This window comes from Stegostoma tigrinum, chromosome 8 (assembly GCF_030684315.1).
Source record: "Stegostoma tigrinum isolate sSteTig4 chromosome 8, sSteTig4.hap1, whole genome shotgun sequence".
Lineage (NCBI taxonomy): Eukaryota > Metazoa > Chordata > Chondrichthyes > Orectolobiformes > Stegostomatidae > Stegostoma > Stegostoma tigrinum.
In genome coordinates this window covers 84490039-84505018 of record NC_081361.1, presented here as the reverse complement: position 1 = coordinate 84505018, position 14980 = coordinate 84490039, and the positions used below count along the sequence as shown (strand labels likewise).

Here is a 14980-nt window from a genome sequence, read left to right as displayed (position 1 = left end):
TTAACACAACACAGATTCAATGTCTGAATTCTGAAAAAAATTTCATAACAGACTCAAAACGTTAACTTGGTTTCTTTCTTCACAGTTGCTACAGACCTGCTCAGTTGCTTTAGCATTCTATCTTTGAAACAAGGAACTGCAGATGCTGCAGAATCTGACTCTTTAGGCCTGAAACATCAGCCTCCCTGCTCCTGATGCTGCTTGTCCTGCTGTATTCATCGAGCTCTACACCTTGTTATCTCTGCTTTAGCATTCTGTTTGTTTCATCACCAACCCCTGCCTCCCCAACATTGAGTAAACCACAAACAGATTGGCAATTACATAATACAGTGCTTACAATGTCTGGATAGCACTGAAGAAGAAGAAGAACTGAAAGAAGGAATTCCAAAAACTATAAAAGGGAAACAAACAAATAAATCAGAAAAGAGGTAGTTTTAAAAAAAAGGGCAAATCAGTTTAATTGTAGTCCTTCAACTTAAATTGTTTATACATATTAAGTTGTTCAAGATTCAGGCAATAGAGGTGATAAAAACACAAAATACAAAGTAACTCTTTCAAGCTACACCATTTTGTCTTTATCCTCCTTCAAGCAGCTAACTAAAATCTTAAATTTTGACACAGTCACTGCTATTTTTGGCATAACATATTCCCCATATTCACATATGTCTTTTTGTCCTAAATGCCTCAACCAAAGATAATTTGTTTTCTCAACTCTTCAATTATCCAAAGCTCAGGTCTACATGAGCTTCTGAAGCAATTTTTAATAAGATACACATCTATAACTTAAACAGCACTTCTCTCTATAACAGTATGCTAATTTCATTATTTTGTGGCCTAAGATCAATCAATTAATCACTCTGTTGTTAGAGGGTTCCTAAGTTGAACACATTGAATATGATCATGAACTTTGATGAGAGTACAGGTAAGATTAAGAGGTGATCTGATGGGAGGTGTTCAAAATTATAAACAATTTTGACAGGGCAAAGAAAGTTATCCGGTTTCCTCCAGATAGTATGTCAATATCCAGGAGGTTACAATTTCAAGACTGTCAGCAAGACAGTTCTGAGTGAGTTGAGAAAAAAAAAGTCTTTTCTCAGGATTTGGGAATGTGCTGCTTGAGAGGGTGTTGGAGGTGGATTCCATAAGACTTCAAAAAAGACTGCTTGTATATTTGCAAGTGATTAATTTAGAAGGCTACAAAAATAGGGCTGGAGAATTAGGCCAGCTAGGTAGCTCTTTTTGGAGTCGGTACAGACCCAATGGGTCAAATGGCCTCCGTCTGTATTATTAAGTTCTTCTAATTCACAGATAACCGATTGGAAAAAGCAAAGCTGTAACCCAAAGATCACAACTTCCATCTTGGCAAATTGCGAAATTAAATTTTCCAGTAATATGCAAGCTAGTACAAGGGAGGAAAAAAGCCCACAAACCACTGTGTCCAATGTCCAAAGTGCAACAGTTTCTCACCTAATACCACTGCAATACTTGACAACCCAATATCCAGCTTCAGTTGGAAGAACAAGGGAAAGATGCAAGGTCACAGAGTCTTGTAGGATAGATGATGAGATCATTATATTACTGAACTACTTGGGTGCCATCTTAAATTTTTCTACTGTTTGAAGGAAGTGGCATTACTCAAGATCAAAAAATAAGCAAGTATATAAACTGTTGCTTTCAGCATTTTTGGCCATTGAGTCTCCTGTAATACATGAAGAACACATATCATCATCATTTAAAAGTCATTATGAAGCAGCTAAGTGCTCTGTCTGTCTGTGACCAGAAGAAATATGATTCCTCTTCCTGGTAGCAGAAAAGGACCCGTGGTGCAACTTCATTTACTTTACAATAGTGGCAGCACAGTATACTAAACCAGCTAACGAGATACGAATTTGGGTAGGCTGATTTTTTTTTGAAAGAAACCCACTTGGAGTCCACAGCATGTTGTTTCTCCTCTGCAAGTGATCGGAGGTTTTGTGTTTTAGAAAGCTTACTCACGTTACATGTAGTATAAAGTGGATACAGGATAATGTAAAAGAAATGGGGCCAGGAGCAGGCCACACAGCTTTTTGACCCTGCTTACCATTCGATTTTAAATCATGGTTGACTTTCAGCTCTACTTTCCTATCCTATACCCAAATATCTTGATTCCTTCCATATTCAAAAATCTATAGATTTTATTCTGAACATACTCAACAACTTAGCGTCCACAGGCCTTTGGGGTAGGGAGGTCAAAAAACTTCTGTTACTGCATACATTCCTATGTGCAAACTCCATATCTTGAGACTACCCACTAGTTAAGAGTCCATTTCACCGGCAGAGAGTTCCTTTGTATCTAGAAAGCCCACATGGAGGCTAAGTTACTCCAATGTTAACATTGAGAGGTCCTGAACTACTTATTTTTCCGTCGCTGAGCAAACAATTTGCAAAATTCAGTATGATTCTAAAGTCCTAAGCCACAAAAATAAGGATGCCATGCTTTATAATAAAGTTACAATTGAATGATTGAAGTGACAGCAAATTTGCTGTCACTTCATGTATATGAAAGTGTGTCTGACTAATTTATTTTTGAGGAAATCTCAACCAGAGTAGATACACTGGAATTAATACATGTTTTGTACTTTTAATTTCCTGAAGACACTTTACTAGATACCTCATAAAAAGTCATCACAAAAGCCCATAGATTTGGAGGATATAAATTGATGTAGATAGAGAATTGGCTAATGGGCAGGAAACAGCAAAGAGAGATAAGTTCCTGATGAAGGGTCCAGACCTGAAATATCAACTTTCCCGTACCTCTGGTGCTGCTTCGCTTGTTGCATTCCTCCAGCTCCACACTATATTGACTGACTCCAGCATCTTGCTATCTCCTAAAGGGTGCTTTTTCCAGGTTGGCTATCTGGAACCAGTGAGGCTCTAAAGGGTTCAGCGGTAAAATACTGAACTGTTTACAATATGTTAGTGACTTGGCGGAGAGAAGCAAATATACTGTAATCAGAGTTGCAGACAACACAAAAATAAGGGGAATGGCAAGTTGTGAAAAGGGATACAAACAGCTTACCGAGAGAAATATTGCTTTTTTAATTAAGTGGGCAAAAGTTGGTAAATGGAGTGTATTGTAGGAAAATGTGACATTGGGGGCAGCACACTGGCACAGTGGTTAGCATTGCTGCCTCACAGTGCCAGGCACTCAGGTTCGATTCCAGCCTTGGGTGACTATTTATGCGAGGTTGCATCTTCTTCCCATATCTGAATGGATTTCTTCAGGTGCTACGGTATCCTCTTGCAGTCCAAACATGTCAGATAGACTGGCTATGGTAAATTGTCCTACAGCGTTCAGGGATATGCAGGCTAAGTGGATTAGTCATAGTAAATGCAGAGTTACGGGGACTGGGTAAGTCCAAGTGAGAGGGTTGGTGCAGACTCAATGGACCAAATGTCTTCTTTCCGCACTACAGGGATCCTATGGTTCTAAATTTTGTGAGGGAGAATAAGAGAATACAATATTATTTAACTCTAGACAAAGTGCAGAAAGCTGCAATACAAAGGAGTTTGGGGGTACTTGTGCATGAAATACAACAAGCTAGCACCAAAGATGTCGCAGGCTCTCAGGACAGCTAAAGGAACATTTGCCTTTATTTCCACAAAGGTTGGAATCCAAGAGTAGGGAAATCTTACTTTGAATTGTACAACTTGCTGTTCAGACTAAATCTGGAGTACTGTGAGCAGTTTTTGCCCCCTTATTTAGGAAAAGAAAGATTTTGTTTTATTCATTTATGAGAATTGGGCATTGTTGGCTGGCCACCATTTATTGCCCATCTCTAGTTGCCCTTGAGAAGATGCTGGTGAGCTGCTTTCTTGAACAGCTGCAAACCACCTGCCATTAGGGAGGGAATTCCAGGATTTTGACCCAGCAGTGAAAAAACAGCAATATATTTCCAAGCCAGGACTCAGTGACTTGGGGGGTCAACTTGCAGGTGGTCATGTTCCTGTACATCTGCTGCCCTTGTCCTTCTAAATGGAAGCGGTTGTAGGTTTGGAAGGAGCTGTCTAAGGATTTTTGGTGAATTTCTGCAGTGCATCTTGTAGATAGTACACAGTGATGCTACTAAGTGTCAGAGGTAGAGTGGGTTGATGCTAATGACAGTGTCAATCAAGCAGGCTGTTTTGTCCTGAAATGGTGTCAAGCTTCTTGAGTGTTGTTGGGGCTGCATTCATCCAGGCAAGTGGGGTGTATTCTGACTTGTGCCTTGTAGATAGTGGACAGGCTTTGGGGGAAGTCAGGAGGTGAGTTACTTGCTGCAGTATTCCTAACTTCTGACCTGCTCTTGTAGCCACTGTGTTTAATGTGGCAAGTCCTGTTGGGTTTCTGGTCAATAATAAATTCCCAGGATGTTGATAGTGGGAGGATTCAGCAATGGTAGTACCATTGAACGCCATGAGGCAATGGTTAGATTGCCTCTTATTCATGATGGTCATAGCCTAGCATTTGTGTGACGTGAATGTTCGTTACCACTTGTCAGCCCAAGCCTGAAAGATCTTGCTGCATTTGAACACAGACTACTTCAGTATCTGAGGTGTCCCCACTTCTGAGCTTATGATCGAGGAAAGGTCATTGATGAAGCAGCTGACGTTGGTTGGGCTTCGGATACTACCCTGATGAGCTACTAGAGATGTCCTGGAGCTGAGATAACTGGCCTCCAAAACCATCTTCCTACGTGTCAGATATGATTTCAACCACCGGAGAGTTTGCCCCGATACTCATTAATTCCAGTTTTCCTTGGGTTCCTTGAAGCCACACTCGGTCAAATGCAGCCTTGATATCAAGGGCTGTTGCTCTCACTTCACCTAGAACATAGCCCTTTTGTCCATGTTTGGGCCAAGGTTGTAATGAGGTCAGGACCTCTGTGGCTCTGAAGGAAACCAAAGTGAGTGTCACTAAGCAGGTAATTGCTGAGCAGGTGCTGCTTGCTAGCATGGTTGATGATACCTTCCACTGCTTTACTGATGATCGAGAGATAACTGATGGGGTAGTAATTGGACAGGTTGGACCTCTCCTGCTTTTTATGTACAGAACATACTTGGGCAAGTCTCCACAATGGCAGGAAGATACCAATATTATAGCTAAGCTGTTCTAGCACAGTTCAGGAAGCAGCAAGTACTGGAACACAAGTCTTCAGTACTATTGCCGGAATGCTGTCAGGGCCCATAGCTTTTGTACTTTCTATCTCCATTTCTTGATATCATGTGGAGTGAATCAAATTGGCTGAAAACAGGTATCTGCACTGCTGGGAAGCACTGGAGGATTCAGAGATGGATTATCAACTTGACACTTCTGACTGAAGGTTGCTGCAAAAGCTTCAGCCTCATCTTTTGCAATGATGTTCTGGGCTCTTGCATCATTGGGATGGGGATATTTGTGGAGCCTCCTCCTCCAGACAGTCGTTGAATTGTCCATCACCATTCACAACTTGATGTGGCAGGACTGCAAAGCTTAGGTCTGATCTGTTGGTCATGGGATCACTTAGCTCTGTCTATCACCTGCTGCTTATACATTTTGGCGACTTCACCAGGTTGACAGATCATCTTCAGGTAGGCCTAGCATTGCTCCTGGCATGCTGTCCTGGCTTGATGGTAATGGCTGAGTGTGGGATATGTTGGGGGTATGCTGGTCATGAAGTTACAAGTTGTGTTGCAGTGCAATTCTGCTGCTGTTGATGGCCCACAGCATCTCATGGATGCCCAGTCTTGAGATGCTAGATCTGTTCAAATTCCGCCTCATTTAGCAGTGATAGTACCATAAAACACAACGGGCGTTATTCTCAGTGTGAAAGTGGGATTCATCTCCACGAGGACTGTGTGGTGGTCACTCTTACCAACACTGTCTTGGACAGATGCAACTGCAGCTGGCAGATTGGTCAGGCCAAATATGGTTTTCCCTCTCATTTCATTCGATGCAATTGACAGACAGCTTTTTGGGATGATTCCCAGTTTGCAGCAATTGTCTTATGAACAAAACCTGAACTGGTTGAGACTCTACTCATTGAAATTTAGAAGAATGAGAGGTGATCGAATTGGAACATATAGGCTTCTTAAAGGACTTGACAGGATAAATGTTAAAAGGATGTTTCCGCTGATGGGAGTGTCTAGAGCCAGAGGGTGACGCCTGCTGGACCTTCTTGGGCATTGAGTTTCTTTAGAGCGTCTTGGCAGAGAGCACTGTGGGGGCTGAATACTTTGTATATTTAAGGCTGAGATAGAGAGATTATTCATCAGTAGGGGAATCAAGGCTTATGGGGAAAAGAAAGAAAAAAAAACAGGATTCTGTAATATCAGATCCTTTTGAATGGCCAAACAGACAGAAGGGGCCAAACAGCCTACTCTTTTTTCTATTTTTTAAAAATGGTGTTATGTAATGGAACCAACAAGTCAAAAGACAAAATTACATTTCAGTTTCAAATCTCATCACTCCCATTCTTTTCATGTTACTGAATTGTTTGTACCAATGTGCATTTCTCTAGTATTGCGAAGTTGCATAGTCAAGGAGCAGAAAAACAAAACAACCGTTTAAGTTATTGCTTTGTAGATCTACCTTAGTTCAACAGTGAAATGAAATTTCCTTCATTCATAGCCTGTCTCTGCAAGATGAATTCTTACAACAAATCAGGAAATTTGAAGATATGCATCTATACTGAATAAAGCAGCCAGTAAAACTTAATTAGAGATAGTACAAACAGGGTCCAAACTTGGGGAAGAAGCAAGAGGTTTAGCTTCGAGAATGAACATTAACCTCAAAATCACTACATCAAATTCAACTTACAGAAGTTTATTTTTCACACAGTTCCAGGGCACGTACGCACTCATACACGGATGGTCACAAATCTACAACATATCAGTCACTCTCATCAACAGGCTGACTGGGATCTCAACAACTCACTTAAAGAAACAAGTATAAATTTCTTAAAATCATCAAATAATCCTGCAAAAATGTTTCAGAGTTCTCAACATTTGCTTTTACAATCTATCATCTGAATTGTTGAATTAAGAAACTCTCCATGGCTTCTTCAGAAAAGAGACAAACCCTTCCACTTTACTCAATTAGGGACAAAGATATTCAAGAATATAATAAACAATCTAGAGAGAGAGATAATAGGAACTGTCGATGCTGGAGAATCTGAAATAACAAGGTGTAGAGCTGGATGAACACAGCAGGCCAAGCAGGAAAGCTGACACTTCGGGTCTGGACCCTTCGTCAGAAAATGGACCCCTTCCAGATTTTCTGAAGAAGGGCCCAGACCCGAAGTGTCAGCTTTCCTGCTCTTCTGATGCTGCTAGGCCAGCTGTGTTCATCCAGCTCTACACTGGTTAGATCTACAATACAATGTATTTTTTTTTAAGGCACATATTATCCCGATGTGACATATATTAAGAAGAAAATGAACTTGTCTTCAATCCTACTGGAACTTTCCTCACAACAGCAATCATCACAGTGACAGTTGTTGATTAAGGCAGCCCAGCATCACCACCTCCAGGTGACAAGAAGCAAAAATATAAATTCAAGTCTTTTAAAAGTATCCACACCCCAAGAACGGAAGATAAACTTTGATTCTAAATATATTTAAGATTTGTAAGTAACTCGTCTACTGTTGATGGCTATTGCCAATGGGAGAAAGACAAAGGCACATTGTATAATAACACTAATTGTTGATACTTAACTAGAAAAGATACACTTTACAAGATAATATCAACTTAATGGCCCTCACCTTTTATTCAACTTTTTGGCTGATTCAAAGCATGCAAAAGTTTATCACTTACATTATTCTAATTTCAAGCTACAAATCAAGAAATTAAAGGAAATTAAGTAAATGACACACCTTCTGAATGAAAGGCTTCTTTCAAACGCTCTAGTACATCTGCAAACTTCCTTACATCATTCACCAATTGCATAATATATTCTGGATCCACAACTGGACTGTCATAACAATCAGAGTTGGAGCTGATGCTGCTGACTGAACCGCTTTTTGTACTTCGGCCCATACTCCAGTTTCCTGAGCTGGGCAAGGCAAAGAAGTTTGAATTGGACAAACGGGCAAAACCACGTTTATTACTTCCAACAGCCTGTCGCAACATCCCAGCTGCTGCCCTGCTTGCAAATTTTTTAGGGCAATCTGTAGTTGATGCTAAAAAACCATTTACAAAGTGGTTTAGGATGATGGATCCTGCAACAAAAAAGAGAATACAAAAGTTTCAGTCAGAAATGCAAGATAACTTCAATACTACCACTTAATAGAACATTAAAAACAATTCTTCCAACATTAATACAAATACAATACAGCACAGGATCAGGCCATGTGGCCCACTAAGCCTGCGCCAATTCCTAGTCCTTACTTAGACCTGCTACTTATTCCCCTTGCACAATTTCTATCCCTCTAGTCGCTTCCTGTTCCTGTGTATATCAAGATATGCCTTAAAAGTTGCTAATGTACCTGCTTCCATCACCTCCACTGGCAATTTTTCTAGGCAATTAGAAGAGTAATAACCATGTTTTAACAGGCATTGAAGAATAATCAGTTTTTCTCAGCCCACACTTCAGTTTTCCTTCATATGGGAAATATTATTCCAAATTTTCTTTTGGTTCTTTATTAAAATTCATTCACAGGATGACTAGGCCTACATGCATTGCTCACTTTAAGTGACCAAAGGGCAGTTGAGAGTCAACCACATTGCTGTGGGTCTGGAGTCACATATAGGTCAGACCAAGATGGCAGTTTCCCTCCATAAAATGGACGTTAGTGAACTAGATAACAAGGTGTAGAGCTGGATGAACACATCAGGCCAGGCAGCCTCAAAGGAGCAGGAAAACTGGTGTTTTGAGTCTGGACCCTTCAGAAAAATTAGTGAACTAGATGTGTTTTTCATGATAACCAGCTACATTTTGGAGGTCATTATTAGACATGAAAACAGCCAAAGATATAGTTTAGTTTATCACCATGTATGTTTGCCCCATTTGTATCAATTAGCACTACAATTTTACAGGAGTTTGTAATCGTTTGACCACTTGACATCTTACTTTCAAGTTCTGACGTTCCTAGACATTCTGGGATATGGATCAGCTGGCTCATTGTAAAAATACAATACAATACAATCTGTAATGTAAATGTTAATATGGGAATATATCTGAGCAACCTTCAGAGTGTTTTGGAATAGAGAACAAAACAATTATGCAGTATTTTCATTGTGACATTTTAAGCATGACTCTGCTACAAGTCTGTAAATGGAACTTGTGGAAAGTACCTCAATGCTAACAACTTCAGTCTGTTGCTGATATTAAAGTAGAGAAGACATCATGAAATTTTAAAGTCCAGATCTTTGCGGAGTTCAAATGCCACCATCTGTCCTGAGCGGATTCAAACCCAGGTGCCCAGAACATTACCTAGGTCTCTGGATTAATTATCTAGCGATTATACCACTAAATTGTTGCCACTCCTAAATGGTTCAATAGTTTTCTCAGCTACCAAGGCTCTACCATTTTTCTGTATTAATATCGGCAACGCACAAGGTACTTTCCTTGTATACTTTCCATTTATAGACGCTTCAAATGTCACAGAAAACAATGCATAGTAGTCTTGTTCTCGGTTCCAAAGCTCTTGAACATTGTCACTGAAGTCTGGTTACTCAGGTACATCATATTAACGAAATTTCTATAACCGATTATAAATAAAAATTACATTGCGATGAATCCACTCGTGCACTGCCCAGAGTGGATGGGAACATCATCAATACATGGAGGTGGGATGCGATGAGGTCAAAAAATTACGTATTCATCAAAACTGTAACACTAACTGGCACAAATGGGGCAAATATATACTCCGATGAGCTATATCTCTCGCCGTTTTTATTTTTCTAATCTGATAATCCATAACATCAATATCACAATAATAACATCAATGCCATAACTTGTGTCGTAAGAGACTATCCTGTTTACAACCGAGAACAGGAACACATTTCGGTGTCAGACTCCTCCACAATCACTTTTCTTAGTTATTTTACAGTTATTATTTTACAGTTATTTCACTACAAGTTTGATTACTGTACAGCAACGAGCAGTACAGATGGATAATAAAAGAAAAATCAACGCGGTTTCGCCGACATCGATCGATCCTCTCCGATAGAGGCACTTGAAAAAAAAAGTCGAAAAGCCACGCTCACTAACATCCGAAAAAAACATTGGTTTTTCAACACAGTACATGCGCTCACGCTCAGATGAAACCAATGAAGACGTGTTGATTGTGAAGCTGCTTCTTTTGAACATAAAGAAACAGATTCACTGCTGATAACCCTTGCGAGGTGCGGCTCTCTTATCTGGCACTGAATGTCTCGCATTCCTTTAAGTTAAACAGCTCCGCACCCACTCACCCACCGGTCCAGGCTCTCCCACCCAACCTCAGGGGCTGTTACTACACACGCCGCCGCTCTCATTTCACCCCATCAACCCTTCCCTCCAATTTAAGCCTCCCTAAATCTGAAACTTCCCCAAAGGATTTTTTTTTAAATGGAGTGAGAAATGTCTTCATCAAAGCAGTAACTTCGAACACGGGCAGCACAGGGCAACGTGGACCCGGTTTGCATTCAGGGGTGGTTGGGATGAAAGGGGGGGGTAGAAATCTGCAAAAAGGGGTGCAGGAGGTGGGGGTGGGTTTCTACTCATTGCGGGAGACCCCTAACAGTTTCAGGGGTGGGGTGGGGGGGGGGGGGGGAGGGCAGAAGGATTGGTGTGGGAAAGGAGGGGGAAACCCCCTCAGTTTGGGGTTGGGCAGGGGCGGTGGACGTATCAAAAGGCCGCCGCGAGCCTGACGTGAAGGGGTGCGCGCGCCACATATCGCAGGGCGAGCCCTGGAAAACCCGAGTAACGGTCACCGTTTAAACGGGGAGACAGGCACCCATCGGACAGAGTTCCCCGAACAGCTCGACAGAAATTGGAATCAATTTCAAATCAATGTCGATTCTGCGTTTTCTTTTGAGGGGGGGGGGGGTGGTTGGGAAACGTGCAGTCGCCTTTTACTGTTTCTGTTTTGAGGATGGAAAGTAAATATTTTCTCGTTTTTTTAAACCCGCAATCAAACGGCTCCAGCAATCGGGAGAAATTAGAGCGAACTTACCCGCCTTACGAAGGTATCTCCGGATTTCTTTAATCGCCTTACGATCATTGTGGTTATAATTTTGGAAACGCTTCGCCTGCCTGAGGCTGGCGGCGTGAAATGTAGAGTTTTAATGCTTCCCTCGGCCCACTCCTCCTCTGACGGCGGTCGGTATGAAAAGCCCATCCGTCACCCGTTTACCTTCACACTTGGCCGCTGCCCGCCCTCAAACCCACGTGGGCCGCAATGCCTGGTCGCCGATTGGCTGAGGGTTGACGGTGCCCTGCCCTCCACCCGCAGCCCCGCCCCGCCCTTTACCCCGCATACCTCCCGCCCTCCCCCGGCCCTTTACCCCTTCTTCCACCCCACCCCCTCTGGAATCTATAACAACAGGTGAAACTTCAGAAGGATTACGGGTCTGGTTGCAATGGTAGGGTCAGGGGCATGCTGGTGGTCGCATTTTGATTTTTAATCTTTCATTGCAACTTTTAAATGTTTCCACGTCTGCCAGGAGGTACTCGGACAAGCTGCGACCGTGTATAAAAACTACCCTGCAGACGAACAGTCTCTGTTGCAGTGCAATTAAATTGCTTGTTCTCTCTCTTCTCCCCCACCTTCCCTCCTTCAGTTCAACACCATGGATTTAACATTTACAAGTTAGAGGCGCAGTCGCGATCAAGGTTTGGCTGTTGGTTTCCATGAGGAACCAATAATATTGAGACTACTGTTACATGTCATCCCAAAGTTTTAATGCTAATGCTATTAATTAGAGTATTGGCTTTCTGTACCAAAAGGGCGATAATTTGTTATTAGATTCGATAATAAATGGCACATTGATATTATCATAGACTGAGGTATTTGGACTTGAAAACTGTCATGCTGTTTGTTGAAATTGAGAACAAGGGGTTAAACTAGACAAAATATTGCCTGTGTAGCTCTTGCAAACACACTGGCAGCTATTCAAGATTGGCTTTAAATGAAAGTCTGTTAAGTGCTGATGCCACTCTCTTGTCCTTAAGTGAAGCGTATCATGGGACAGACCGAAAAAAAACACGAACTGTAGACATCTTAGTACGAATTGTAAAACAGATCGTTTGAAAAATTCTGTTTCCCTGTTAGTCAATGATAAAACATTGCACGTAACGTGGGGATGGCTAACACTTTGTTTTTCCACGGCGTTTCTCTTTTCTGCTATCAGCCTGTTAGATTTCTGAAATGAATGATCAGCTTTTAACTCATTTCTTAAGCCATTGGAGCATTCCGTCTGTACTGAAATGTAAGATGAAATCTATGGGTAAACCGCATACCTAAGGTAGGCAATGCGCACAGACTACTGAACACTAAATTACTGTTCTGCAAGATGACAGGAATGTGAAGGCCCTTTGATACGTTTATGGTTTGAGGAGGAAGGAAAAGATGACGTTCTTAAAATATTTTCACACTTTTACAATAACGCCAATAGCTTATTCACATTATTTTGTTTACAAGATTCAGAAAATTCATGTCACTGCAAGATATTTTCCTCAAACCCACTCTCAGACAGTAATCTTGTAAATTGCAATGAATTATGACTTTAATTAGAAAAAAATTATTGCAAAATTAAACATCTAATAACCTGTTTATAATAAACATTTATAAAGGTTGAGTGTGTGTTGCAAGCCTGTAATATGACTAGAAAGCAGAGTAGAAGTCGCAAGGACAAATTTTAGTGTTCCACATCAAAATTCCTGTGTTGACTACACCTCCAAACATAGGATTTTAAGACAACACAGTATATAATGCTATTTAATTATGTTTATTTTTAGTTATTTTTTAAAAATCTTGCTTTGCAATTATCAGAATCATCTCATCTCCTTCTACTGTTGTAGCTCTCTAAATTCATCACTTTCAAACATATAAACCAGCTCTTTTAAAATCTCACATGGAATCTACCCCCACCAATCTCCCAAAGCATTCCAAATCATAATAATTGAATAAAAACATTTCTCTTTATTCCACTCCTAACCGTCCTGCTGACAATCTTGAAATTGTGATTCCCCCGTTACTGAAGCACATTTAGTAGAAACAGAACGTTGTTCTTTGCCCTGTCAAACTTGTTCATAATTTTGAACACTTCAATCAGTTCACCTCTTGATCTTCTCCAAGGAGAGGAAGCCCAATTTCTATAATCTTTCCTTGTATCCAAAATGCCTCATTCCTGGTATCATTCTAGTAAATTTTCTTTGCATTCTCTCCAGGGCTTAAAATTCTTCCTTAAATAAAGGTATTGAGAACTGAACACAATATCCCAAAAGTGGTATAACCAATGATTTGTATAGGTGAAACATCACTTCCTTGTTTTTATACTCTTTGCCTCTAATTATAAACCCAAGGATCCTGTAAGCTTTAACAACTGTTTCAACTTGCCTGGCCAGAGAATTATGCATGTGAACTCTGAGGTCTCTCTGTTCCTGTACTTCCCTCAAAGTTGTAACATTGAGCCGGTATTGTCTCTATGTGTTTTTTCAATCAAAATGCATTACCTCACATTTTTCTGTATTGAATTTCATCTGCCATGTGTTTGCCTATTTGGTCAACTTGTCAATGTTCCTCTGAAATCACTCAAAATCATCCTTACAATTCACTATTCTCCCTAGCTTAGTATCATCTGCAAAATTAGAGATTTTGTCCTCAATACTCATCTCCAAATGGCTTATAAAAATCAGAAAAAGCAAGTCCTGAAATCCGTGTCTTTAATGACTGTAAATTGTGAGAGGGGAGTGTGCCGCAGGACCTGGTTTCCTTGTGTGCCAATTGCTGAAGGTAAGCATGCAGGTGCAGCAGGCAGTAAAGAAGGAAAATTGTATGTTGGCCTTCCTTCCATAAGGTTTTGTATACAGGAACAGGGATCTGTGGTTGCAGTTGTGCAGGGCCTTGGTGAGACCACACCTGGAATATTCAGTGCAATTTTGGCATCCTTTTCTGAGAAAGGACGCTCTTACTCTTGAGGGAGTGCAGCCAAGATTTACCAGGTTGATTCTAAGGATGGTGTGTTTGACGTACGAGGAGAGGTTGATGAGGTTGGGGTTGTTTTTGTTAGGGTTCAGACGAATTGGGGAAGATCTCGAAATACTTAAAAAATTCAAACAGGATTGCACAGGGTAGATACAGGGAGGATGTTCCTGATGATGGATGTGTCCATAACCAGGGGTCACAGTAGTATGAAGATTTGGGGTGGATGATTTAGGACGGAGTTGGAGAGACATTTCTTCACCCAAAGAGTGGTGAGCCTGTGAAATTCATTAATCACAGGAAGTAGTTGATGCCAGAACATCGAATGTATTCAAGAGGCGATTAGATATAGCATTTGGAGCGAATGGGATCAACGATTATGGGGGGAGAGCAGGATTAAGCTATTAAATTGGATGATCAGCGATAATTATGAAGAATGGTGGAAGAGACTTAAATGGCCAAATGGCCTCCTCCTGGTCTATTCTTCTATGTTTCCATGTATCTGGGTAACACCACTTTCAACTCCAATCTAAAAGTGGCATGGTGGCCCAGCAGTTAGCACTGATGCCCCAAGGACCCAGGTTTGATTCTGTCCTTGGCCAACTGTGTGCATGGAGTTTGCACATTCTCCCGTGTCTGTGCAGTTTCCTCTGGGTGCTGTAGTTTTAATCATGATGCTACACCAGACTCATGCATGTGTCATCAGAACTAGGAAAGAATTTTACAAAGAAAAATGTATCGTGTATGATTGGTTCAATACTAGTGTTCTAGATATGGGAAATAAAAGTGGAAAATGCTGAATCTATACTGCAAGTTAGAAAGTTTGTGCATCTGTAATATTATCTCTGTCTCTC

General features: G+C 41.0%; 1 protein-coding gene across 2 annotated transcripts in view; it reads right to left on the bottom strand.

Moving 5' to 3' along the window:
• Positions 1-11336, bottom strand: part of LOC125456155 (rho GTPase-activating protein 29-like) — a 113554-nt gene extending 102218 nt beyond the window's left edge. Inside the window, exons 1-2 of one of the 2 annotated variants that reach the window (XM_048538943.2) lie at positions 11157-11336; positions 7872-8216 (exon numbers count right to left, since the gene is read on the bottom strand). In XM_048538943.2, the coding sequence (XP_048394900.2) occupies positions 7872-8127 (256 nt within the window). In that variant the 5' untranslated portion in view covers positions 8128-8216; positions 11157-11336. Of the gene's footprint in view, positions 1-7871; positions 8217-10244; positions 10261-11156 lie in introns of those variants that run through there. The other variant, XM_059648064.1, reaches the window with a different exon arrangement.
• Positions 11337-14980: the final 3644 nt, after the last annotated feature.